The sequence below is a fragment of the Pseudonaja textilis genome, chromosome 4 (assembly GCF_049901715.1).
Source record: "Pseudonaja textilis isolate UNSWEBS1 chromosome 4, rPseTex1.2, whole genome shotgun sequence".
In the NCBI taxonomy this organism is placed as follows: Eukaryota; Metazoa; Chordata; class Lepidosauria; order Squamata; family Elapidae; genus Pseudonaja; species Pseudonaja textilis.
In genome coordinates, this window is record NC_141993.1 from 45,092,895 (window position 1) to 45,120,022 (window position 27,128).

General features: G+C 33.9%; 1 protein-coding gene across 5 annotated transcripts in view; it reads left to right on the forward strand.

Annotated features, from left to right (window-relative positions):
* SORCS1 (sortilin related VPS10 domain containing receptor 1) overlaps positions 1-23,181 on the forward strand; it is a 452,701-nt gene extending 429,520 nt beyond the window's left edge. The window contains exons 22-27 of one of the 5 annotated variants that reach the window (XM_087932772.1): positions 4,431-4,543; positions 7,465-7,596; positions 18,126-18,225; positions 19,240-19,345; positions 19,461-19,620; positions 23,087-23,181. In XM_087932772.1, coding sequence (XP_087788898.1) covers positions 4,431-4,543; positions 7,465-7,596; positions 18,126-18,225; positions 19,240-19,345; positions 19,461-19,620 — 611 coding nt within the window. In that variant the 3' untranslated portion in view covers positions 23,087-23,181. Of the gene's footprint in view, positions 1-4,430; positions 4,544-7,464; positions 7,597-18,125; positions 18,226-19,239; positions 19,346-19,460; positions 19,621-21,574; positions 21,778-23,081 lie in introns of those variants that run through there. The other 4 variants (XM_087932776.1, XM_087932771.1, XM_087932773.1 and 1 more) reach the window with 4 other exon arrangements.
* Positions 23,182-27,128: the final 3,947 nt, after the last annotated feature.

A 27,128-nucleotide genomic window follows, 5' to 3' on the forward strand; every position in this document is an offset into this window, starting at 1 on the left:
TCTTCACTAAACCAGAGGTGGGTGTGGCCAGCATCCAGCCCATGGGCTGTAAGTTTGACACCCCTGTTCTAGAAGAACGGATTCTGTCTTGACAGAATATCCAGGTCTCAATATGGTTGTAAGAGATTCAGATACAGATAAAGATAATCAGAGTTGGAAGGGACCTTGTAGGTCATCTAGTCCAACCCCCTGCCCAAGCGGGAGACCCTATACCATTTCTGACAAATGGCAGTCCAATCTCTTCTTGAAAGTCTCAAGTGATGGCACTCCCACAACTTTCGAGGGCAAGCTGTTCCATTGGTTGATTGTTCTCACTGTCAGAAAGTTTCTCCTTATTTCCAGGTTAAATCTCTCCTTGTTCAGTTTCCATCCATTATTCCTTGTCTGGCCTACAGGAGCTTTAGAAAATAGCTTGATCCCTTCCTCCCTGTGGCAACCCCTCAAATATTGGCTATCATGTCTCCCCTGGTCCTTCTCTTTACTAGACTAGCCAAGCCCAGTTCCTATAACCATTCTTCATATGTTTTAGCCTCCCGTCCCCTAATCATCCTGGTTGCTCTTCTCTGTACTTTTTCTAGAGTCTCAACATCTTTTTTATAATGTGGAGACCAAAACTGGATGCAGTACTCTAGGTGTGGTCTTACTAAGGCTTTATAGAGTGGTATTAGTACTTGCCTTGATCTTGACTGTATCCCTCTGTTAATACAACTTAGGATTGCATTAGCTTTTTTGGTGGCTGCTGCACACTGCTGGCTCATATTTAGTTGGTTGTCCACTAAGACACCAAGATCCCTCTCACAGTTACTGCTATTGAGCCTGGTTTCAACCAATCTATATGTGTACTTTTGATTTTTCTTGCCTAAGTGTAGGACTTTACTTTTCTCTATATTGAATTTCATTTTATTAGATATGGCCCAGTGTTCTAGTCTGTCAAGATCCATCTGGATCTTGAGCCTATCTTCTTGGGATTCAAATTAATTGTAAATTAACTATGGCTAAAGGTCCTCTACTTTCTTTAAAATCTTTCCCAAAATGGAAATTTTGGAGACTGGGCTATGTTTCTTTAAAATAGCTGGAGTGAAAGATGGCCTCTGCAGAAGCATTAATAGCATATGTTATGATATGTACAGAATAACCCTTGAGTAACAAGGATATGCATATGGAAATGTTTATGAGATTAGTTGTGAGTAATTATTCAGCCACACACAGATACACTAATTGAGTTAAAGTTTACTTTAAGAAATAGCACAGTCCAATAAATGGTCCTGGTCATATACATTTAACAGTCAAAAGAATATCCAATTACAAAGTTTTCTTACTGGTTGCTTTTGTCATTTACAGTAAACAAAGATATCAAAGTATAAGCACAGCATAAATCTTAGATAGCAACAGAATGTCAGAGAGACAGAATGTCAGAAATACAGAATGTCAGAGATACAGAATGTCAGAGAAAGCAAGCCATGATCTCTAGCTCCCTCTTATGGCAATTCACAATACAATCAACCAATCGGAACATAGTACAAATCAATACAGTAACTTTGTCTTAAAGCTACAAACATACATTGTTGGTTTATATATTGCCAACCCAACTAATTGGTAGACAGATTCCTAACAGCTTAGTTCAAGGTAGGTATGTGACTTCTTCCAACCTAGAGGAGTATGTTTTTACCACACTCCCTTCACTGAATTTATTCCTTAACAGGTTTGACAATCAGTAGGTCTAAGACAGTAGAGAAATACACATATTCACTTTCATCATCACCACACACTTTTGAATATGGGTATGTTCAATCACACGTGTTCATTCACAACTATTCTGTCATTCAGTTCAAGGGAATCTTTAGTAGGAATGTTAGCTTACTGTTTGTCTCTTACTACAAACAGAAACAAAATCACTTAGCCATATAAATGGTTGACCTCAATAGGCGCCTCCATTTTTTTCTACAGTGTATTTTCTATCTGTACATAATTTCAAATGCTGAGCATATTACTTTTCTTAAATCCCCATTGAGTTTGCTCATTCTTTGCAGCCCTACTTTAAAGCAATTGCCATACTGCTTGTCTTATTTTGAGGGATGTTTTCAAGTGTTTCATCTGAATCCTTTCAAAATGCAAACATCCTAATTGCTTTACAAGCTGTCTGTATTTGGAGGAATACTGAAGAAAACACACAAATATACCAAACTACCATATGTGTTTAAAGATATGTAAATGAAGATTTTGTCTAGATTCTTTTTTAAAGTCTCTCCAGTAATTTGGTTCATAGAGCACTAACACTTAATCAGCTGATTACCAATAAGGCTTCAGATTTATCTTCATTTAGAAATTGTTTTGGGTCAGTGAAAAGTTGAAATTGGTTTAATCAGTGGGATTTATACAGAAAACACTATAAATTCAGTGCATAAATCAATGGTTATTTGTTATGTCTGCAGACTTTTTAAATGCCTTAACCCTCTAAAATGGGTGCATAATACAATTACAGCATTACAGTTTCTTAAATGCAGTGGAAAGTTCAACATTTAGGAGCTTTTTCTATAGCGAATTTTTCTTCCTTCTCCTCTCATTCTTCCTCAGCTGTGATTATGTAGACCATTGCAATATAGATAATCCTTGACTCACAATAGTTCAGTTAGGGACCATTCAAAATTATAACAGCATTGAAAAAAGTGACTTATGACCATTGCAATATCCCCAAGGTCACTTGATCAAAATTCAGCTGATTCCTATTTATGATGTTGCAGTGTCACAGGGTCATGTGATCACCATGATAACCTTCTGATAAGCAAAGTCAATGGGGAAGCCAGATTCACTTAACAATGTGTTACTAACTTAACAACGCCAGAGATTCACTTAACAGTTGTGGCAAGAAAAGCCATAAAAATGGGGCAGAATTCATTTAACAACTATCTTATTTAGCAAGACAAATGTTGGACTCAGTTACAATTATAAGTCAATCACTACCTATACTTTAAAAAGATACCTTTGAAATATTTCAATATATAATCCTTTAAAACAGAGGTTGCCAACATTTTGGACCTCAGGGACCACCAAACTCACAAGTTTAAATCCCAGGGACCACTAACTGGTTCTGTTGGTGTGGCCTAATTTGTGGGTGTGGCTTGGTGGTCATGTGACTGGCTGGACATGGCTTGTATGTAAATATTATAAATCTTAATATATTGAATTTTTTATAAAAAAAGCAACTTTTACCCAAAATCAGGCAAAGCAGGCAGGCAGACTGAGTTGCTCACAGAATCATTCAGTGATCTATCTATCTGCCATTGGCTACCTAAGTCTGTCAGATAAAATTTGCTTGCCGTGAGTCTGCACTGAATAGTAGAACCTTCAGCCCTAAGGGAGGTTCGGCTGTGCTTAAAAGCAGAGCCGAAGATCTAAAGACTAGGTAGAAAGTAAGAAATACAACCATTTCCTGCTTTCTAGCTAATCTAAATCTTCTGGCACAATGCTGAACTGCTGATGGTCGGGAAAAAAAGGAAAAATAGCAATTTAGCAGGCAAGTTTGCTGGGTAAGGAGTGAGTGGGCGGGAAAGATTCCGCAGGCCATGTGGGTAGTGCAGCCTTGTGTTCCTGCGCAGCCTAGATTAATTGCTTTGTGGGGGGTGCTCTGGAGATGACATTTCTCTGCGGTCCACCAAAATTTTGTCACGGCCCACCAGTGGGCCATGGCCCACCAGTTCGCAACCATTGCTTTAAAATATGCCAAAGCTCTTTCAAATGTCCTTTTTTTTCATAAGATGTTTGTAGTTAAACTCCAAGTAACTAATTCCAAAATAATGATAAGAAACATATTGCATCCTAGGGATCATGTAAAAAGCTCTTTAGTTGGTGATTTAGGCATAAGCGAAACTTACTGTATTATAGGGCCTCACAAAAGTTTACAATATCAGTTTTCTTATTATGAAAACAAGTTCATTTTACTTATGTTAATAAAAAAGACTGGTTATTTCTTTTGTCAGCATTGTTTGTCCGTATACTATAAATATTTTTAAAATTACATTTAATCACACTACATCATTATTTATGAAAAAAATCCAGCCAGGCAAATGATAAATATGTAATCAGTAAATGCATTCATTTGAAAATAATTTGTATTTTCCACTTTAAATACTTTGCTATTAAATAATTAAAAGGCAAAACGTATGCTTTCAATTTTTTTGTGGTGATCCAAGATTTTCTTTTGGTATGCATATTCATGATACCGTGTGCAATTTTTTAACAAGGGGATTGGGGCCTCAAGAAGTCTAAATTCAGCAGTGATAGATATTTGGGGGGATTTATTAGTTAGAATTTAATATATCAATGTCTCCCTCTTTGCCTAAATGTGTACTATGTTAACGTGAGCACCATTTAATACCCTGTGATTCAATGTTTTTTCTTTCCATTTCACTCTTTCTTTTTCTCCCTTCTAGAGCATTTTCAGTCTTTACGCATTTCGTTTTCTCCAAATCTGGATGACTATAATCCAGATATTCCTGAATGGAGACGGGACATTAGTCATGTCATCAAAGCCGTTCTAGTTGAGGTAAAAAAAATGTTGCCATATTTTATTATTAATTTCCATGAATTTATTTGAAAGGAGCGTTTAGAAGAGTCTGCATCCAATTTAAGACACAAGAATGATTTATATAAATACTACTTCCACTTATCAGATTAATATAAACAATTCTCATCCATTTAATTTCAGATTTTTTTAAAAAAATAAAATTGTATTGTTTTTTTTTAACTGAAGCTTGTCACAAATGCCTTGGTCTCACATCATTGTAATTGTATTCTTATGTGACATGCTAAAAATAGAGTTGTATTTCTTTTCTTTACTAGCTGGAGAAGAATGTTTAAAATACATAGTTTGGTGACTTTATCTTGTAATCTCATTTTTCTATGCAGTCTAAGCCTTACATTTTGTCCATATGGGTCATTGCAGTCTGTCCTGTGCCTGTATTATATAATCATGTAGTTCATTAATCATCCTTCATCATACTTTCTTATTGTTATGGTGCAGAATGACATAGATCAAGGGATGTTGATTCCACAAGTCTATTTAGCACACTGGTGCTAAATAGACTTGTGGAATCAATCCATAGTTCTGTTTTACTAATGAAAGTCTGGAATTGATGAGAACAATTCAAGAACGTTATGGAATATAGATTAGGACATTTTCACTCTAAATAGTTTTTAAGTATTGAAGTGTGGTAACAACTTTTCTTGTCAGGATGCGAGTAATATTTTGGTACAAAATTTGAATGTAATAGTTAAGACATAAAAAATGGATAAACATGGGCTACCACATTTAGACTCATCATGATTTTAAGCCTTAGCAGAAAGAGCCATGATGGTGCAGTGGTTAGAATGCAGTATTGCAGGTTAATTATGCTGACTGCTGATTGCCAGCAATTTGGCAGTTCAATTCTCATCAGCTCAAGGTTGACCCTTCTATTCTTTTGAGGTCAGTAAAATGAGGACCCAGATTGTTTGGGGCAATATGCTGAGTCTGTAAACTGCTCAGAAAGGGTTATAAAGCACTGTGAAGTGGTATAAGTCTAAGTGCTATTGCTAAGTGCTATTGCTATCATCAATGAGAATATGACATAATAAATTTATAATATTGATACATGGAATATACATTAAAACTATGCTTTACCATAGGGAGAACATCTTTTTTTAAAACTGGTCTCATAAATAGAAGGGACCTATTTCAGACTTTTTTTAATTCGAGGCTGATGAGTTCCAATGGTTTCCAACCTGGATTCAGGTTGGAGTGGGGGAGGGGAGGGAGTGACATCATTTGTGGTATGATTGATGCAAATTAGATAATGTCATCACACCTTATATCAGATAAAGCATATTTACAACTTTTATGGCTCCCCCTCCCCCTAAAAGTACATTAAGGTACAAGTCTTACTCATAAAATATTATTTCATTCATTTTATATAGCAACCTTTTTGATATGTGACTTTAAGTGAGGTACAAAGTTTTTTAAAAATAGAAGTCTTAAAGGATTTTAATATAATTAACCATTTTTAGCAGAGGTAGTTCATCAGATAGAAATAATAAAGGCAATCAGGATAGTCTTGAAACTGAACATTCCTGACTGAAATGTTGGGGGAAAGGTTTTTAGAGCCTTTTGGTAGACAAGCAGGGTCAGAACAACCAGATTTTGGTGGGGATGTTTGCAGGTGTGTGGCAGAGGTGTGCTGCAATGTATCATATGATAGTGTTTAAAATGATGGAACCCTATCAGATCTTACTGAATAGCAAAGATAATTGGAAACAAAAGTCTCATATAATAACCAGGCACTGGGATTCCTAGATGCGTATATATATATATATATATATATATATATATATATATATATACACACACATACATAATGTACTAGAGATTCTATTTTTAACTGATGTTATTATAACTATCTCAATGCCTAAATTTCTGTGACTACAGAGAGAACCCCTGATTAAGTCTAACATATCAGTGTGGTAGAGTTCCCACTAGTTTTTTTCTATGTCCAGTGCAATCAGACTCTGAGAAGTGCAAGATTTAAACAGAATTGTTATATGACTTTTCAACTCTGTTTATAAAATTTCTAACATTTCTTTCTCTTAAGATTTTGAACTTCAGAATTAATTTATTTCTCACATAGCAATTATTGGGTTATTTTTTGCCTTTCTTTTTTATTTCTATGTTGATTTTGTAAATACCACAGTGTGTGATACAATCTTTGTTCATGTCATTCATGTTTGTTAATTAATTTTCTTTGCAGATAGTTTTAAACTGTATATTTTTAAGTCTGCAAAACCAGAAATTACATTTACCACTGTCAATGATTCCATGGCGAGAAATGCCTATAGGAGCAGGAATATACTGCTTATAAAAAAACTGGAAAATGTATTTTCTTGGTGGAAGATGTAGATTTGAATGGAATTGTATAAGAGCTGTGGTGACTCAGTGGTTAGAATGTAGTATTACAGGCTAATTCTGTTGACTGCATGTTGCCTGAAGTTCAGCAGTTTGAATCTCACCAGCTCAAGGTTGACTCAGCCTTCCATCCTTCTGAGGTCGGTAAATTGAGGATCCAGATTATTGGGGGCAATGTGTTGAATCTATAAACTACTTAGAAAGGACATTATGAAGTAGTATATAAGTCTAAGTGCTATTGCTATTTGATGATGAGACTGAGAGCACAAGAACCAAAAAAAAAAAAAACCCCAAACCAGTTCTGTGTTTAAAGGTGGTATGCATTTTTCTTTATTAAATATAGTAATAACAAATATTAAATGTTGGAATGATGAGATATAAATGAAATAAATAAAATTAGTTGTATTAATAGTCAGTAAATTTAGAAAAAAATGTAATAGAAGACAAGCAATTCAAGTTTATTTTAGCTGCAGAGACACAACTTTGCCTGTCAGTCTAATGTACTATTACTTTTATTTTCCCCAAATTAGGCAACAATCATTTCTAGTGAACATATTTTGGTAGCAATCCTGCCAGGATTACCCACCTCAGCTGAACTCTTTATTTTGCCCTATAAGAATACCAATGGAGAAAGTAAAGAAACAGCTGAAGATCTGCAACAGGTATCTGGTTTGTTGGCTCTTTTTAGCTGATATAATAATGTTGAACTATTAAGAAATATTCAGTAAGCATTTCTGCTTAATGTAAATGAGATCATATACATCTTGAGATCACATACATACTAGAGATCACATACATCTCGCGTTAATATTAATTTATAGCCATTTGTATTTTTACTTGCATCATTATTATTCATGATTCTGTAACCTTTCAGTTTTCTCTAAATTGTTCCTGCAGTCACTAAATAAGTACACATTAACAAATTTAGACAAAGGGAAAAAAAGACTCAGGATTTCATAGTCTTAACAACCCAGCTTTGTCAACAGCAACTGATGTCCTTATCATTATAAGATTATATTACCACAACATTCAGTTCTTGGAGTTTCCTTGGAAGATCACATGGAAATATTAACTGTGTAGATTGAAGTTACCTATCCACTGGAAGATGATAGCCATTTTAGAGGGTTATTTCTATGCTTGTGTCACTGCAGTTTTAATCAATAGAGTTCAGTTGGTTTAAACCAGTAAACATGGTTTGGATCCCCGTTTTCTTATCTGGATCTAAGCAACCTTAGAATCTACAGCTTAAATAATCTGTTTATTTCAAATTATTCATCTTTTTGGGTGAGGGAGTGGGAAGAAATAAAAAATAGTTGAAATTTTAGATTTCAATGTAACAATATCTATTGAGCACTATTTCTATTTCTACTAGTAGCATACATTTTATAAGACAGGATGAATGAAAGATTCTGACTTCAAAAAGAATTATACACATACATAAATATATTTTTGATTGAGCATTTCTGTAACATGACGGGGAATGTAAAAGTAGACTTCACATTCTATGGTAGAAAGTCTGCAAGCCACAGACAGAATGAAAAAAGGAAATGAGTTGACACATTTTGTTTTATATTCTAAAGAATTCTAACCTAGAAAGGTTTTCATGTTTATTAAGTCTTTATTGCTTTAGAGGAGCCACAATGACTTGGTATTCCCAGTTTCTGGTAATTTTTATATAGTTTTGGTAGAAAGGAATGTGTTAATTTCTTCTCTGTCTACAAAGTCTGTCTACAAAGTCTGTCTACAAAGCCATAATATTAAATTTCTCATTAATGCAAAAATATTTTCATTTGAGTAATGAAATCAGTTTATTACTGTATTACATACATGCTTAATCAGCTAGCCAGTTTTACTTTCATTGACTTTGAACTCTAATAATGATAAATTAATTATTTAAAATATATCTAACCAAGATTATATTTTGTTGGATGCCAGCTCTAATAACTTTATATCATTTGGGTACCTATTGAAAATATTAGAATACCTCTAATAATTTTAGTCTTCCTTATCCCATATGAGAATCTTATGATTCATTAACCACGTGGGTAACTTTTTACCCTGAAAGATATAGTATTTAATCATTTTACAAATTAATAATAATAATAGTAATAGTAATAGTAATAGTAATAAAAACAACAGAAGGTTTATATGTGCAGAAGATATATGTCACTGGAAACAGCAATAATTTGATTTTTCAGCTGAAATAAGATTATCTATATTTAAACGTTTTTCATTTAGCTGCAAACTTAAGCTTTAAAATTTCTGTGTTGATGATGAGCGTATAAAATTTGTAACTCATGAACCTGAACAAATTTTAGTTCAGGCATTTTACTTTTCCTGTAAGAATATGTCAAGCACTATTTATTGTTGATATGTATTTTATACTTAACAAAAATGTTATCAGTACAATGCTGATAGACAATCTTTAGCTGGATTGATTGAGTGATTGTGTATCATTGGGTAACCTAGTGATCACATAGGTAGATTTTCTCCATGCTTATCTGTCCCTAACCTAGTCCTTTACGTCTTCCAATAGTGCACTAATAACTTTATTGTTGATTAACTTCTTCTCTTTCCTTCCATATTTCTCAGCTTCTCCAGATAGCTAGATATACAGCATAAGATCTCAAAAATGCCATAATTTAAGTCTGGTCATTTGTGCTATGAGTGAGAAGTCTGGGTTAATTTATCCAATTATTCATATTTGTTTAAACAGATGTAATAGTATGTAGGAAAACCTTGGGAGATGGGCAAAGAGATGCTACTTAGGGAACTCTTAGGTAAGTGTCATCATAGCCCCCAGCTGCATAATGAGTACAACATAGTAGCAGAGGTAGTATTCAGCAGGTTCTGACCAGTTCTGGAGAACCGGTAGCAGAAATTTTGAATTGTTTGGAGAACCAACAAATACCACCTCTGACTGGCCCTACCCCCATCTATTCTCTGCCTCCTGAGTCCCAGCTGATTGGCTGTGTCTTCTTGTGTTGCCCTGCACAGGAGAATGAAGCTGCAAATCAGGTTAGTGATGAGGAGGGAATGGGATTTTGCAGTAATCTTGCCCCAGGAGTGGGGAGGAAATGGATATTTTACAGTATCCTTCCCCTGCCATGCCCACCAAGCCATGTCCATATAACCGGTAGTAAAAAAATTTGAACCCCACCACTGCATAGTATGAATTTTACTTTCAGACTTGCAAGATTGATGTCAGCCTTACCAGTATGTCATCTCTCCCAGGTAAATCACGCAGGAAACAGGACTTATTAACTTATTTTATTTTATTTTATTTTAAGCCTGCTTTAACAGAATCTTGCAAGTCTAAAGTACAGACTTCCTGCTCGCAATTTTAACTACTTGATACATTAGGGTGGATCCTTCCTTGTTTTTTTCTTTCCTTTGTTCAGCCACTGATTGCTACTGCCTCTTTTGTCTGATTTATCTGTTTTCTTGGCAGCAACTTTTCTCCTTGATCCCCAAGTCCTCCCCACATTCAATTTCACGGATAGTCCAGACAGGAAGATAAGCAGATATTCTACTTTATTGTAAAGCTACATTAAGAGAAACTTGCAGGTTTGAAAATTCTCCCACTGTCATCTTTACATCTTGATTATGTAGGGATAGTTAGTTCTCTACCATTTGCTTCACGCATTATGCTATCTCTTGCCTGTCCATTTTCAAAGCAGCATCTCTTCACCCAGTCTCCTAAGGTCTTTCCCACATAAAAATACAAATATTCTCAGGATATTCACACCAGTCTAGGTATTCTCCAATATCAATGTTCAAAAGTGTCAATACACTTTCTATCGTGCTTCTTCGAAGTCCAGCCACTCATACCTTCACACTCCAGCCAAATCCAGAAAGATTCTGTTAAATCAGACTGAAATCAGCCCAGTTCATTGTGCTTAGTGTTGAAGTTTATGCTCAGTAGCCAGAACAATACATTAAAAGTATTAGAATATCTGTAGTGATTTTATTCCTTCTTTATCCCAGATGAGATTCTTATGGTACATTAAACAAGAGAATAACTTTCCACCCTGAAAAACATAGTTTTAAATAGGTTTTATTCCTAATGAATTGGTGAATGTGTGCTAATGATCTAATAAGCTTCCTATTGAAGCAGCTTCCATCTGACATAAAACACAGTCCTGACTTCATAGTACTAATAGCAGTAGCACTTAGATTTATATACTGCTTTACAGTGCTTTACTGCCTCTCTAAGCAGTTTACCGAGTCAGCATATTGCCCCCAACAATATGGGTCCTCATTTTATCCACCTCAAAAGGATGGAAGACTCAGTCAGTCTTAAGCCTGGTGAGATTTATACTACTAATCTTAATTTATTGTATAAGTCACAACATTAATGCATCTATTTTGCTGAAGTTTCTAATCCATGATTTACAATGAAATTCTGTGTTTATTTAATATTTTAAAATATTTTAATATTGGAAAAGATAATAAAAAAGCAGAGCTGCCAACATCTAGAAACAAGCAAATTAATAACTAGCAGTCAGCACGGATTTGTTAAAAACAGATAATGCCAAACCAATCTTATTTCATTCTTCACATAGTGACTAAATTAGTAGACCAGCGAAATACTGTGGACATAATATATTTTGATTTGTTATGTCTCACCTGGACAAACAAAGTAATAAGTCCAAATTTCCAACTGAAACACAAATAAGCAGGCAAGTCTGGTAATTACAGGGTTAAATTCCTTAAGCCGACAACATTCTTGGCAGTCTCACACAAGCTGTCTGCCAAGTCCGATAAGGAAGCAGGAACATAAATCACAAGCTGTCACCACACACACAGGATAATTCTGAAGTTTCTCTCACTAAATAACACATTGTCCCGAACAAGAACCCAGAGCTAACCCACCCACTTTTATTCCCTGTGGGGCGTGTCAGTCTCTCATCTCAGTCTCTGATTTGTCCTTTCTTTCTGTGTTGCATCTCACACTTTTGCCTGCGTCTTTGCCTCGCATCAAACCAACATTCCTCAGCCAGAGGCTCTGATACGCCCTCCTGGTTATCTGCCGACACCTGAGGCACAACCAGGGAGGAAGGTCTTGCCGAAGAGGAAAGTCCTGGGGAGGAAGGCAATTCCAAATCCTCTAACAAAGCAGGCTCAAACCTCAGAGCCAAATCCTCCTCTTCCTCATTATCCAAGTCTGTGTCCTCTAACAGAGCAGGCTCAAACCTCCGAGTCACAACACCTTTGTATCTTTTTTCAAATCTTCTTTAAAAATTTAAGTTACATCTTTACAGTTATAACATTCATTTTCTAACCTCTATTTTATAACACATACCTATTTTCAATCGAATTCTGCTTGGTACATTCCCATAAAATACACACTAAATTCTCAAAAGAAAAAAGTATATATGTATATATATATATATCTGTGTATATATGTATAAAAATAGTAAATGGAATAATTATTCTATTCAAGTACAGCTCTGCCATTAATATTAATAACAATATTTTACATTTCTTTTTCTTTTAACAAACATTACCAGTAATATCAGTTGTCTTTCACTTTAATCACCTATATTTCATATTTTACTTATTACTGTTTTTAAATAAAAAACCAAACAATAGTTAGTAACAGTAGTCAATAAAGTTATTCTTATTCAAGTTCATCTTGTCAACTGATAAAAATCTTCCATGTTTCTTTTCAGTTTTTTTTAAACTTTCTTTTTAAACCATTGAGAGCCTTATTCTCTTTACAAACAAATATTCCATTACACATCAGTAGAATTTTTTTCTATCACTTTAATCATCTAAACATATTTTCTAACCCTTTTCTATTTCTAATATAACAATGCTATCCCATGCACCCTTGCAGAATCCTCTCCTTAAGTTAAATTTTAACCATTGTCTCCGTGTCTTTTAAATAGGTTTATTCCTTTAATTCTTGTACTTTTTTTCCTGTCTTTTCCTTTCCTATCTTGTTTCTGTCTTTTGTAGCTTCTTTTCCTTTTCCTCTTCCCTCTCTTTTTCTCCCTCCCCTTTTTATTCCCTTTTCTATCTGATTCTCCCTTCTGTGATCCTCCCTTCTGCTTCTACCTGATGTTATGATTGCTTTTCAAAATTACTCTTTTTGGGGGTTGTTGCTTCAGTGCTTAAATTTTTAACTCCCTTCCCCCCCTTTTCCTTTTTTACCCGACTTAAAATTGCTTGGTCATTAAAGATGGCTTCTTCTTTATCCTGCCCTTCTTGTTGTGCCAGCATTTCTTGTTGTTTTTCATAGTTCAAGATCTCCATTTCTAAAAATTGAAATACGAAGCCAAAAGATCCTCTTCTGTCTTGTGCTTCTTCTTTTTGTTCCTTTAAGTCTCATATTTAACTCTACAAGGAGGGATGCCATTTAAAAAAAATTTAAACAACCCCCAATTGATTTTATTTTATTTCATTAGGATCCTCCATCCAAAGTTCCAGGAATCATCCAATAATCCAAAACTGTTTCTTGCTTCTTTTCTCACTTTCTCTTTCCAGGAGCTTTGTTATCTTATAACAAGGTTTCAGCTACAACGCATCTTTTGCAAGCCTTGTTAAAATTCCACTATCATTTTTTTTTAAGTTTCAGGTGGTCTCCTCCATTTTCCAGATTCCACCCTTTTTTTTTCTTTTTCCCTCCACTGCTTTCTTTCTTTTTTTAAAAGAAAGTTTTTAAATTATCCAAGAATCTTTGTCCCTTTGACACTTTATTTCAGCTAGAAATAGCCTATTAATGTCAAAGTGAATTAGTATCAATTCCTTATTCAAATCTCTTCTTCTTAATGTTCCAAGTCAGTTAAAACTGTCGATGTTAGAGGAAAAAAAGCCAATTCCATTTCCTTTCCCTTTCTCTTTCTCAGCTTAAAATCTTTTTTAGGAATAGTATTAGTCTTTAAAATTCAGATTCCAGGTACCTTAAATAGATGTTCTCCATTCAACCCGGTCAGTCAAACTTTCTCCTTTAAACTTCTTCCTGTACCATCTTGCCCGGTCAGGTTCTTCTTTGAGGCGGCCATTTCTGACCACCACTGCAACCGCCTTTGGGAAAGGGAGTAATGGCCAGCCGAGGGGGAGAGATGCGGCTCAACTCCTCAACCCCACTGGTGGCTCCCCTTCTTCACCACCTCTACGGGGTGGCTTCAGCCCCAAATCCAGGTGGCTTGGGGCACTCCAGCGGCAAGCACAGATCAAAAACTCAGACAATCGCCATTTCGATCCATCGCCAAAAAACCCCAAACCGGAAGTCCAGGGTCAAGTTATTTTCTGAAGCGCTTGTAGGCCATGCAAGAAATAATGGATGGAAACTGCACAAGGAGAGATTTAACCTGGAAATAAGGAGAAACTTTTTGACAGTGAGAACAATCAACCAATGAAACAACTTGCCCTCGGAAGTTGTGGGAGTGCCATCACTTGAGACTTTCAAGAAGAGATTGGACTGCCATTTGTTAGAAATTGTGTAGGGTCTCCTGCTTGGGTGGGGAGTTGGACTAGATGACCTACAAGGTCCCTTCCAACTCTGATTATCTGTTAAATCAAAGTAAGACTTTTATATGCAAAAGCAGAAGGAATGAAGTCATCCACTATTTTACAACACTCAGAGACATTTCTGATAAATCCAATAATAATATAAGTAAAATATAGTCAGAAAACAATAAAATTGTACAAAGGGACTTGAATGAGAGAAAAGTCTTTTTTATGCTGTGAAAATATGTGATATCCTATAGCAAGAGTTACTTGTTATGAATTTCTAATTCCAATATTTGAACTGCTAGAGTTCAGCATCACCACACCACTAATTAAAGTGTTCTGGATTTATAAGTGGACATAGCTGTAGGAATTCTATACACCAAGCAGTGAAAATTAGAAGGCACACCAGCTTTTAAAAAATAAGACCAATATTATACTCCAGTGGCTCCACTGATGAATGTGCATATAAAGAAGTAGGGAGGTGGGCTGTTCCAAATCTGCATTTTAAATTGTATTATTATTCTGAATGTCACATGAATAAAACAGCCTGAACTCATGCAAATAATATCATTTCCAGAACTTCATAGGGATGAAGAAGTATACTGTGAACTGGGTGCTTTAGTTTGTCAAAGGAGACTCAAGAACGTTTCTCTAGTATCAATGTAATTAGTTAATTGGCTAATCAGTTCCATACCGATATTCATTTGTTATTCATTAGGTATTCATTTGTTTCTTACATGTTGGTTCATTATCATCCCACTGGGGGGGGAGGGGTTAAAATGCATAAAAGTATTGTTTCGGGAAGTACTTTACCCTAAATTATGAGATTTTTATATGTATTTATTCTGCTAAATTTTCCATTTTACTGTCATTTTGCCACTTTTTAAAGTCAAGCCTACAATGCCAATGACAATGACATATAAAGAACTTAGTGATGTGAGAAAAATGAATTTATCTTATAAAGAAGAATATGAAGAATATCGAGATTAAATAATTTCCCATGATGCCAAAGTTACAATTTAGCGTAGCAGAAAGTGTGAAAGTCAGTGGCACAGAGGAAAAGCAGCTTTCAACAAGACACTGGAGGGCAGCATTGCACCTTTCCCTGTGAATTCAGGCTCTTGTGCATCCACATGCAATCTTAGTTCATTCATTTTATAACCTAATTACACTGGATTGGATTATCATCACATTGAAATTCATATTGAAACCAATGGCTGAATATAACAAATCTCCTGTTGACATTTTATTCAGAATTCACAAAACATGAGGTATCTTTGTTTTAAACTTGAGATCATGGTTAAACATATTATTCATTTCGAAGTTTTCACATGTTGGTGAATATTTACTTCTGTTCATGTGAATGTTTATTCAGATACAAGATAGATTACCTAACTGTATCTGAGTCCAACCCTCATTGCTTTGGGTTGCAGTATAAACAAAAGGATTTTTCTGATACATTATTTTTGCTATGTATCATATGTTTGACGTGTCCTTCTATCATTGTTATGACTGTATCAGTGGTAAGTAAACAGTGCAGGGGCACTTTTAACTGAAATCCTAATTTGACTTTTAGGATGGCATCTTCACAATGAAGATGGTAGTAGATAATTAAATACACAGGGGCAGAGCCAGAATTTTAGATATACAATAGTTATTTCTTTTTTAAGTTCCTTTTTTAAAATGGATTAAATCTATCCGGAGCTTGTACTATAGTTTTTATATGAATCTTATTAGAGTTGCAGAAAACTGTTTCCATATTTTTAGAGAAATTATTGGTGGGGTGTTTAAAGACTATTATGGCTCACCACATGCTGCTTGGGCCTCAGCTTACTGGCTCCTGTTTTAAACTTCTTCTGCTTCCTATTTTGAAAGTGTGGTTTTGTTTACAAACTTTACCTCTTTGAATTACTGTGGCCTTCAGTTTGCAGATTATGTTATGTTGTATGTTATGAAATAGTTACATTGCACTCAGGTTCACATATTAATTGAAATAAACAGGTTGCTGAAGAATATGGGTCCTGCTGACAAAAAAATGAAATACCTATAATGTAAAATAAATGTGTTCAAGGATTGTGATAATAGTTTTGAATGAAAGTTGTTTGTCAATCTGTTAAAATTAGTTATTGTTATACTTCAAAATTTATGTTAGGGCATTGTCACAATACACCAGCTTTAAAAGTAGAGTTTGACTAAAACTTTTTTGTGGAACTGCTGGTAAAACAAATAATATTTTAAGGAGGAAATTTTACACATTTTACACATTTTATTTAAATGAAGGTTAACTCCAATATCTTCTTGAACTCTACATATTATTTTATCATGTGCAGATCAATTACAGTACATTATCTATTTTGGGGGATGGGGCAAAATCTGGCTCAAAGCAACCATTTTCAACGAAATCAAGGAATGACACTATTAAGGTCATATTTTCTTTTTTCAGCAGGTTTTCATTTGTTACCCTGAGATTAAGTATTATAATAATTATAGCTCCAGCCCTAGTCAGTATTTGTCTAATGGAAAGCCTGAAAGGTTATTCATCCCCTGCTAGGGTCTAAAATTGGGGAGATCAGAAAAAGCATTTTCCAAATATGATAGACTTAATGTGAGTCATAGGGAATGTCTATCAGTATCCTCATAGATATAGCATGTACAAGAAACGCACTCTTTACAAACTACTTCAATTTTAGGCAACTAAAATGATTTCTATTTCAAAATGAACCCTGAATGGTGTTTGCCAAATAAGCAGTAGCCAGTATTAAATTAAGGAGCCAGAAGTACTTAAAAACAATGATAGATAATAGAAAACAACAATAGTCTCATATATGAAAAATAGAAGAGAGAGCATATGTTCGCATCAGAGCTGCATTTTAGGGTAGAGTTAAACATTGAAAATGGACTTGCAATGGATGGAAATGTAATTTGTATGAAAATGTATCATTAACATTTGCAGATGTCTAAGAATTCTTTGAAAGAATCTTACGTGGTTGCATTGGTCTTGTACATAAAATGATTTCTCTGAAATCAGCATCCAGTTACAAAAAAGAAAGTATACTTGCTGTTATATTTACCATTCAATCTGAAGTTTTTCAGTAGGGAATATTTCTGTTAAAAGACATCTGATTATTAAGCGGGCATCTAACAGAGAAGAGAAACCTGCCCTGGTAGATTTGTTCATTCTTTTTATGTATATATTCTTCAAATACCATTTTCTTGATATTTATTTTGTAACATCTCTTTGTGAAGGGAAAATAAAACAGCTTTGTGTAGAAAAAAAATGCATGTAACTTGTATTAAAAGTTTTTTTTTGCAGCATTTGATGGGTGGCATTTCAAAAGTATGTGATATAAGAAGTCCTGATTATAAGAGAGGGTTATGGTAACCAAGCTCTTTATTTTGCCTTAGTCACTTTGTGGGTATAAGGCAAGTCCTATTAAGCTAAATGTAGCTCATAGACTGCAACTTTTAATATTTTTAGTGTAGAACTTCAGTACATATTGTTATTAATAACATCATTCACCAACTGGCAGATTAAATTATGGGGCTGAAAAATCATTCATAAACATCCTTTTTTTTGTTAAGAAAAGATTTATATAACATATTTATTTCATTTCTGCACCAAGACTTTTTAATTCTTTATTTAACAATAAGCATTCTCTGAGTTAGAATATTGTTTTTGTCCTTTGTGGTAGCATACAAAAGAATTTATATATTTTCTTTCTTATTCTAGATTTCAGAAATATTGGTCCAGAAATTAAACCAAAATGCCATTCAGTTCAACTTAAAACCTGGAGTTAGAATCCTTGTTCATGCGGCTCATTTAACAGCAGGTTGGTGCTGATTCTTTAACAATTGCTGGATTGCATTGCTGGAACAGTTAATTGGCAATGCTTTGATGATAGAGTTGTAGATTTTTAATGTTCAGAATATTTTTCAACTTTTCTTTTATTGACATGTATTTAAAATACTTTGTAATACAATACAATACATAGCTACTTAAATTATATTACTTTTATTGAGACAATCACATTAAATGTCCAAAATATTAGAAAAGGGAAAATTCTGTGAATGGAAGTAGTCCTCAAGACTTAGTGGTGTGGGATACCTTTACAAAAGAGATATAATACATACATTTTTAAATTCACTTTTCATGGTTTTGATGACTGCTAGCAGTTCTTTCTATTTCTTTATTAAAATAAATAAATACATCCAGAAACCAAGTCTTGAAAATGTAGTTGAAATTATATGTATATATGGCACTGGCTCCATAGGTATAGTACTTTTGTATGTAAGGATAGAAAAGTACATCATATACCAAATTTTAATTCTAAGAAGATGCAATTTATTCATATAATTTCATTCAAAAGTGCTAGGACAAATGTAGTTACAAAGAAACTACTAAAAAGAAAGATACTTTTTATTCCATAGACTGTATATTCATTTTTGTTTATTAACTTGAATTGTCACAACTATATCAACTATATCAAGTGTTCCTTGATATTAACATTGCTTGAGCTTTATCTACAATAGGTAATAGTCTGAGAACTGAAGCCACATCACTAACTTTCTGCCACAAACAACTTAAATAAAGCATTATTGACTTCCGCTCTGAAACGTCTGTCAGTTTGTGTATCAGATGTTAAGATTATAGAAGCATGGAAGTGCCCTAATGCAGAAAAGACAGACAATTGTACAGACTGTTCAATAACAGTGCAACTTTTGTTGGAAAAGTTCAAGAACATCAGTGATGGTTTGTTTAAAAAAAGAGTGCTCATTTACTTTATGTGCCTATGACTGTATGTACTATTATCTAATTTTTGAATTTTCTTTTTCACTTTTTATAGCTCCACTCATAGATGTCACGCCTAGCCATAGTGGTTCAGCCATGCTAATGTTGCTGTCTGTAATATTTGTAGGATTGGCAGTATTTGTAATCTACAAATTCAAAAGGTATGTGGGTTTTTTTCCCCTGACTTTCTTTCCAACCTTCTGTCAGGTGTGAAAGCATAATTCAAAGAGAGCCTTAGCATACCCATAGCAATGATGGTTTTTGTTAATGTTTTAGGAAGATTCCGGGCATTAATGTTTATGCACAGATGCAGAATGAGAAAGATCAAGAGATGGTCAGTCCAGGCAGTCAAAGTGAAAGCATTCCTAATGTCCCTCAGAGGGAGCTGATGAACCCACAGCAACTAGTAGATGAGAAGTTGGATACCAGGCCATAGGTAAATAAACTAAGCCAGCCAATAGCTGGTTAAAGTTTGCATTCTGATTGGCTAAACCTATTCTGACTTTTCCAACGTCTTCTTCTAAAACACTCAATATTCCCACTGATTCATTAACATATCTAAATTTCTCTAAACTAACACAAATATCTTTACCCTACCCCTCTTCTAATTAATGAGTCATAAAATATGAGGTAAACTTTTTTCCATTGTAATAAATGTCACAATAGTTGCATAGGACTGTGGAAATATTTTCTACTACCATCATAAGTGCCTTTATTCAAGGAAACATTTCCCAGTTTTTGATTCATATTTTGTGGCAACAAAATTTATCTATGAACTTTTTTATGTTTATGACATATGCCATTCAGAGTCACTTACTGAGATGTCATAAATAAACAAAAAAATAAACTTAAAAATAAACATTAGACAATATAAAAATTTCCTTTATGGTATCATGGCAAATTACTAGCTGTCCTTATTACAATACTAGCTGAATTTATTCTGCTATTTTTATTCTTTTATATCTATCACACCATTTAGGCAATCTCTCACAAGAATTAATCTGAGCACAAATGGAAACCATTACAATTAATACAAGATATTTTATTTACATATCTTTGAATAAAAAATTGTGCTTTCTAAATACCTTTGTATAGTCACTGCAGTATATCCCATCACATGTTTCTCAAAATTGCCAATTTTCAGATGCATGGACTTCAACTCCCAGAACTCCCCAGCTCTTAAAGATGGACATCTCCTTATAGTTTTATTGATTTGTGGAACGATTGAAAAAAAGGAAAGTTTGAGTAACCTAAGGCTGACTAATTTAAGATGTTAGCGGTAGTCATTATTTTATATTTCAGCCAGAAATGTATTTACAACCAGAAATGTATTTACAACCATGGTAAACTTTTAAAAGCAGGTATAATACCGCTTCTCCATATAAGTCTAAGAGACCAAGTATTATTTCAGTTTCAATTAAAATTTTTGAATTTCATATAAAGGCAGCCCTATATTAACCAAGTTTGGATAAACTCTGAAGAAAGCTTTACTGGAGGTGAGTTTGTCAATCCACTACTTTCAAATTCTCTGCTGCACATATTAGCATGGCATGGGCCTTTAGAACATAGAATGAAGAGTACCTTGGAGGTCTTCTAATCCACCCCCCTGCTCAAGCAGGAGACCCTCTGTTCTTTGAATATAGATTTTGAATGGACTATGTCCAATTCATCCATTTGTATTCCTGCTGTCTACCTTACAGTAGTATGATCAGCTCACAAAATTTAAGGATAGTTTTTTTTTTTGCTTTATGTTGAAGCTAAATGTCAACATTTGAGGAAAGATGTGAACGATAAAGTGGTAGATGCCAATAAAAATGAAGTATATTTGAACTGATGTCATTTTAAATTCAAAAGTAGATTAAATTAATAGGTACAGCCAATATGTACATGATTTATATATTTAATATTTCCCCAAATTTGACAAAAAACAAAAAGTAATATGTAAGTAAGTTGTGGTGACACAGTGGTTAGTATTGCAGGCTAATTCAGCTTATTGCCAAGAGTTTGATTCTGAATGGCTCAGGGCTGACCCAGCCTTCCATCCTCTGAGATCAGTAAAATGAGGACCCAGATTGTTGGAGGCAATATGCTGATTCTGTAAACCGCTTAGAGAGGTTGTAAAGCACTATGAAGCAGTATATAAGTCTAAGTGCTATTGCTATATATTGCCAACCAGCAGTATTTTGAAAGGGCACAAGTTATGCATCCTTCTGGAAATGAATTATTAATTACTGTATGATCAAATGCATGCAACTGTATTAATACTGAAGCTGTTTCTTGTACTTTATCCTTAATTATAGCTTCATTTCTCTTCCTTCCCTTTCCCTTGCACATGTGGATTAGTATTCAAGGATTGTACTTTTAATGATTTTGGCTGGGGTTATTTGTAGGGTTGCCAGATTTCCAAAGACCAATTCTTGTTCACAAGAGGCTATTGGGAGGAAAATCTCCTGGACATCCTGGACACCAACCAGCGAGCGTGACCAGACAGCCAAGGACTGCCCAGGGTCCAGGACCAGACAGTGCATAGACTCTTGCCCTGCTGATAAGTACACTGGCGGTCAGATGTCTGAGGAATGCTCGTCAGGCGCAGGTGCGCTGGGTTGCTGACCCACTGATTAGTATACTGGTGGTCAGCTGAATGGGTGGGGGACTGGAGCACTGCCGGTAGGGCACAAGGCCAAAGCAACCATGTTAAAGTACATGGGTAATCTGGAGGTCTTCCAGAGCTGCCAGTCATAAAGTTTGATTGTAAATATTGTCCTGGGCAGTGGACAAAACCGGTGGTTTCTATACTGTCCAAGTTCATCATGGATATCTGGCAACCCTATTTGGATTTAGCCTTGGTGGTATCCAAGCCAGTAATTACCATAATGCAACTTAAAAGTATTTTGAAATGTTTGGGCTCAATCTTGGACAATACAACAGACAGAGAGAGAAAGAAAGAAAGAAATCATATCCTTCTGTAATCATATTTTGATATAAGGTGCAGATTTTATGCATATATCTATCTTATTGCTTCAAGACCATTTTATGGCCAGGTTCAGTGATAATTAAATAAATAAACAGACTTTCAAGTTTGTAAGCATTCCATATAGAATTTAATTTTTAGGCAGGTTTAGAGAGAGCATGCTTATTTTTTGTAGTGTTCTATGGTTTGGAAAAATAGATTTCCAGAAGCATATGCACTGGAGTGAAAATTCAGAAGTACTCTTAATATATGAGAGTTGCTAAAACCTATAATGTATGTGACAAAACTATATGTATATGAGTGAAAATATCTCCAAATGCATATAATGATTAGAACAGAAGATTTTCCCTGAAATCCATGCTGCATCAGCAAAGAAAGTAGAGTTCATGGTCAATTCCATAGTTTTAGATAGCCCAAATATGAAAATTCTAGGAATTTTTGAATAAACTTAGTTCCTCAAAAATTCTCTAAACCACTAATGTAAAATCTGATGAGAGAGACGGGGTGGTGGAGAAAGAGAATGATAGAGAGAGAGAGACAGAGAGAGATTGCTCAGTTTCAGGCTTCTAGTCTTTGAGGAAAGACAAGAACCTCAGCAGATTGTCAGAGCCCTGACACTTTATATTTGGTTTCAAATGTTATCAAAAGTAAGCACTTTAACTCAAAGGTATCAAACCAGTCCAGTTTCTTCCTTCTGTCACAGGCTGGGCTTTAATTTGACAAGGTTAAGATATACTCATTAGTATGAGAAAAAGATATGTTCAGCCTTCGAAATGACAAGTAGGAACTCAAGATGAACATAATGTCTCAGTGAGGAACATTTACATCCAAAGTATCGAATATCAGGATACTGAGAAGTTGTCTGTTCCCTCAGTCACATTTTGTTATTTTGCTAATTTAAATTTATTGTTTTTCTCTCTTTTTACTACAGGAAGTATTTCCACAGTTGCTGAGACTCAAAGCACAAAAGAAATTCCTACCTGTGTTAATGTTTGAAAGAAGGACACCACTCTATCTTTACCCCCTTCAAATTTTATTCATTATATATATATATATATATATATATATATATATATATATATATATATATATATATGATCTGATACAAAAATGAGAGAGAGAGAGAGAGAGGAACCATTCACTGCTTTTGGACTTTTGATTCTTCTGACGACAAAAAAAAAAAAGGTTTTTAGCTTTAAGCCTGTGCATGTGGATGTCATTTGGGTAACATATTTAGAATGTACAGATGCTCTATTTTAGTGAGGTAAAAGGAAAACACTACTTCCTCTTAATCCTCTTCCCATTTCTTTTTCTAATCAAGATTTAATTTTAGATGATCCATACTGATATAGGCCAAGAATGTGCATGAGGTATTTTGGAAGGGAAATTAGATGAATGTTAACTTACTGACTTTCAGTATAACTCCTAATGTTGTTGTTTTTTTTTAGCACTGAAGGATTATAGATGACTTTGGCACTATAGCCTACATTCCTGAAATACAGACAAAACTGTAATAGAATTTTAAAAACATAACAGTTTTATGACTTTTTCCTTGTGTTTTCACCTGGTGTTTTATGTACTCCCTGAAATAATTTGTCTGGAGTTCTTTTAGTTTTGTTAAAGGGGGTGTAAAACAAATAGATAAAATGTGTTTTCCACTGCCAAAATCAAAATACTTCATATGTAGTTGTTTGACACTTTCATTCATGCCATTTTAAGTACAAAAACACCAACAACCAAAAAACTATTCTTATAGATATAAATCTAGTCACAGGGTTTGAATATCAGTTTCAACTTGTCTTTTCCCTTTGATATCATTAGGCATCTCTTTTAGCCTCCAATTTAATATAGGCATCCAGTTAAGACTGTTCTACTTAGCATTTGTATTAATAATTTCAAGCATTTTTGCCAGCATCCCATTTATTCATTTTGGAGATAATTATTCATTAGTAGAATGGAACTAATTGGGGAAAATATTATTTCCAATAGTGTCCATATTATATTGCTTCTTCCCAAATTTGTTGGTGGTTTTTAAAATCGTTACAAAAACCCAAAATAAATGAAAGTTATTTGGTACATTGAAGGCATATTATAGATAAATTGGTTCAATCTATGAGCCAACAATCATCAACTTTCAGAGGAATAAATTGCAAGTCCTGTTATCCCTGGACTTTATACAAAAATGATGTTTGTGTGATTTCATTATAAACATCCCACAAAACGTAGATAATAGTATAATAGATAATATGTTTGCATAAGATGTGGACATAACAGAAATCTTTAAATCAAGTTATACTATTTACATGAAATTTTTTCCCCATACTGGGGCTAATTTTACATCTTTTAGCTGGAATATATCAACATCCTTTGTCATATAATTAAATTTTCAGATAGATACTAAATATATTTCCATATCTATTTAAAACTCATCTATCATTTTATTTCATTGTTTTTATTGCATTGTGGAATAAAGCAGGTCCAGCTACAATTCTACAGACTAGACTCAAATACATTATTTTTCTAGACTGAGTCAGTGAAAATGTTCCACTGAGCAGATTTTAGTTCCTCCAAAATTGTAACCAATTGAAAATAATCCTCACTGGGGGACTCGATGTACATGTTAGCTGTAAACTGAAACTTGATTAATGCATTAAAGATATAATCCACATGTTGAGAATGAGTTTTAATTGTAAGCCTGATGATTGAAAACCTGGCCTATTTTTTTAGTGACTTGTTGATTCCCCACTGTTAGATTTTTGTAATGTTTTGCTTCATGAAAAGTTACACTCCCAGTAAAGACATTATCTTTTTACAAATATTGAATTCAGTATGAGAAATATATTTCCATGACACCAGCTCCTGGAGTGCACATGCACTAATGGAATATGAACACTCTCTTGAAATAACCACCTCCCCAGAATGAACTGGATGCCCTTATCTTTCTCTTAATCTATCTGTTTCTAGCATATAGCATAAAGTAACACCAAATAAAGTAAAGACTATCAGAGATTATGTAATTCATTGAAAAATTAAGGTCTTGAAGGTCTGTTATTCAATGCTAGAGCATTGATTCCATAAAGTTGTTGGTTGAGGTATATTACAGAGAGATAAAATACTAATAAAATATCTACCTCACTTACCCAGGTAAGTAAATTAGTCCAATGAAACTGTTTCCCAAAGTACTGAAATTTCTAAACATGTGTTAATTTTTGGAAGTCATATTATTACTATTATTAGATATTTTAAAACATATCCAGTGGTATGATAGTGTTCAGAAGGATCATAACTGAAGACTTTATAGTTAAGGTTATTAACTATAATTATTAATTTATAAATCAATTTAAATAATTAATCTGATTTATACTTTAATGTTCAAACAATGTATTAAAACTCAATAGCCAGATATTTGAATACTTATGCTTAAAACTTTTAAAAAAGTGTTATGAAACTTTAAACTTCAAAATGGATACTAAAAAGTGAGTGCATTAATAAGTATGCTTATTAATATGGTAATCGCTATTTATAATAAAATTAATGAAATTCCATGTATGCAGGGGGAAGTGAAAAATGATCCACTGAGATACATTGTTTCAGATTTTTATAATATGACAGGTTTTCTTAAGTTTAATTTAAACATCATTTAACTTAGATTACTTCAGATTTATGCCAGTTTTAAAGGTCAAACCCTTAATTCTAGCAAATGTTGAGAAGCGATGAGGTCGGAAATATGGCATTAAGATCATCAGTCTAGTAAGCTGCTGGTTATAGGGATATTTATTGCAAATCTTGCAATCAGTACCTAATGAGAAGCTGTTGCCTATGCAACAGGCTTTGGTATGCTTCATCTTCCATCAATGGATGATATTTATAAATATCCTCCTTTACTGGAATTGAAACTGGCAAGATAAGTTTTCCTAATATAAGATGCTGATGTGATTGTTTTGGCACAGCTCTGTTATTAAGGCTGCACATGTATTCTTACTGCCAGTGAGAGTGAGTCAGATAGAACTCAAGTATCCTGAATTAAGCTGCTAGTGTACGACATAAAGCACTATTGCACAGAATCCTTTCGGGAGGATGATTTAAAATAAAAACTGGTGCCTTTTCCTGTGCAGCATTTGGTTATATGAAAGATCTGAAAAGCAATTAAGCTCATAACTCAATATTTCTAACAATGAATTTGGACAACCGTATTGGATATTTTTCATGTTATTTCAGCAACTAGAATTTCTGCTTCCATGAGTCATGATGTTACTTTGCTGCCTTATAGATGCCTCCAACCCAAATAAAACATTGGTGCAGGTTTGGCAAAACAATTGGCCATAAAGAAAGCTTCAGTATTATACTAACAAACTTTTCAGTTTTAATTTTTTTGGAGTCCGATTATTTAAATAATAGTATTAATTACTTAAATGTGTCCCCTAGAAATCAAGAAATCGTTTAATTTTAATCTTCAACCTTATTCTTTTCTGAAGTCCATTTTAATACTAAGACCACATTGCTACATGTGAATATAAGAAATATAGAGTGGGGATAATATTTGGTTTATTATAATGCTAAGAAATCAGGGATGTAGAATAAATCCATATTTTTTTTCATATAATAAGAACAGAATACTATCCATAGTCTCAAAACACAAAAAGTAGATAACTATAAAATAAGTCATATTGATAAGACTTTGGAATTCTTCTGTAGCTTTTTTCACCAGATGGGAATTATGTGTATCCATCGGTGTAGCTGTCAGGATATGGGAAAATAATCAAGGATAACTGTACAATAATTCTCACAATTATAATAGATAGAAGTCCAATATTAGTGGTGTTATTTTTATAGGAAATAAATTTGATTTCTTTTCTTATAGCATTGAACTATTGCTAATTTTGAAATGACTTTTTGATGTAATTTTCACCTCTTGGTTGGATACAATGTAGTGTAATGTATAATTGCTATTGTTTATTGATTTTACAGTCATA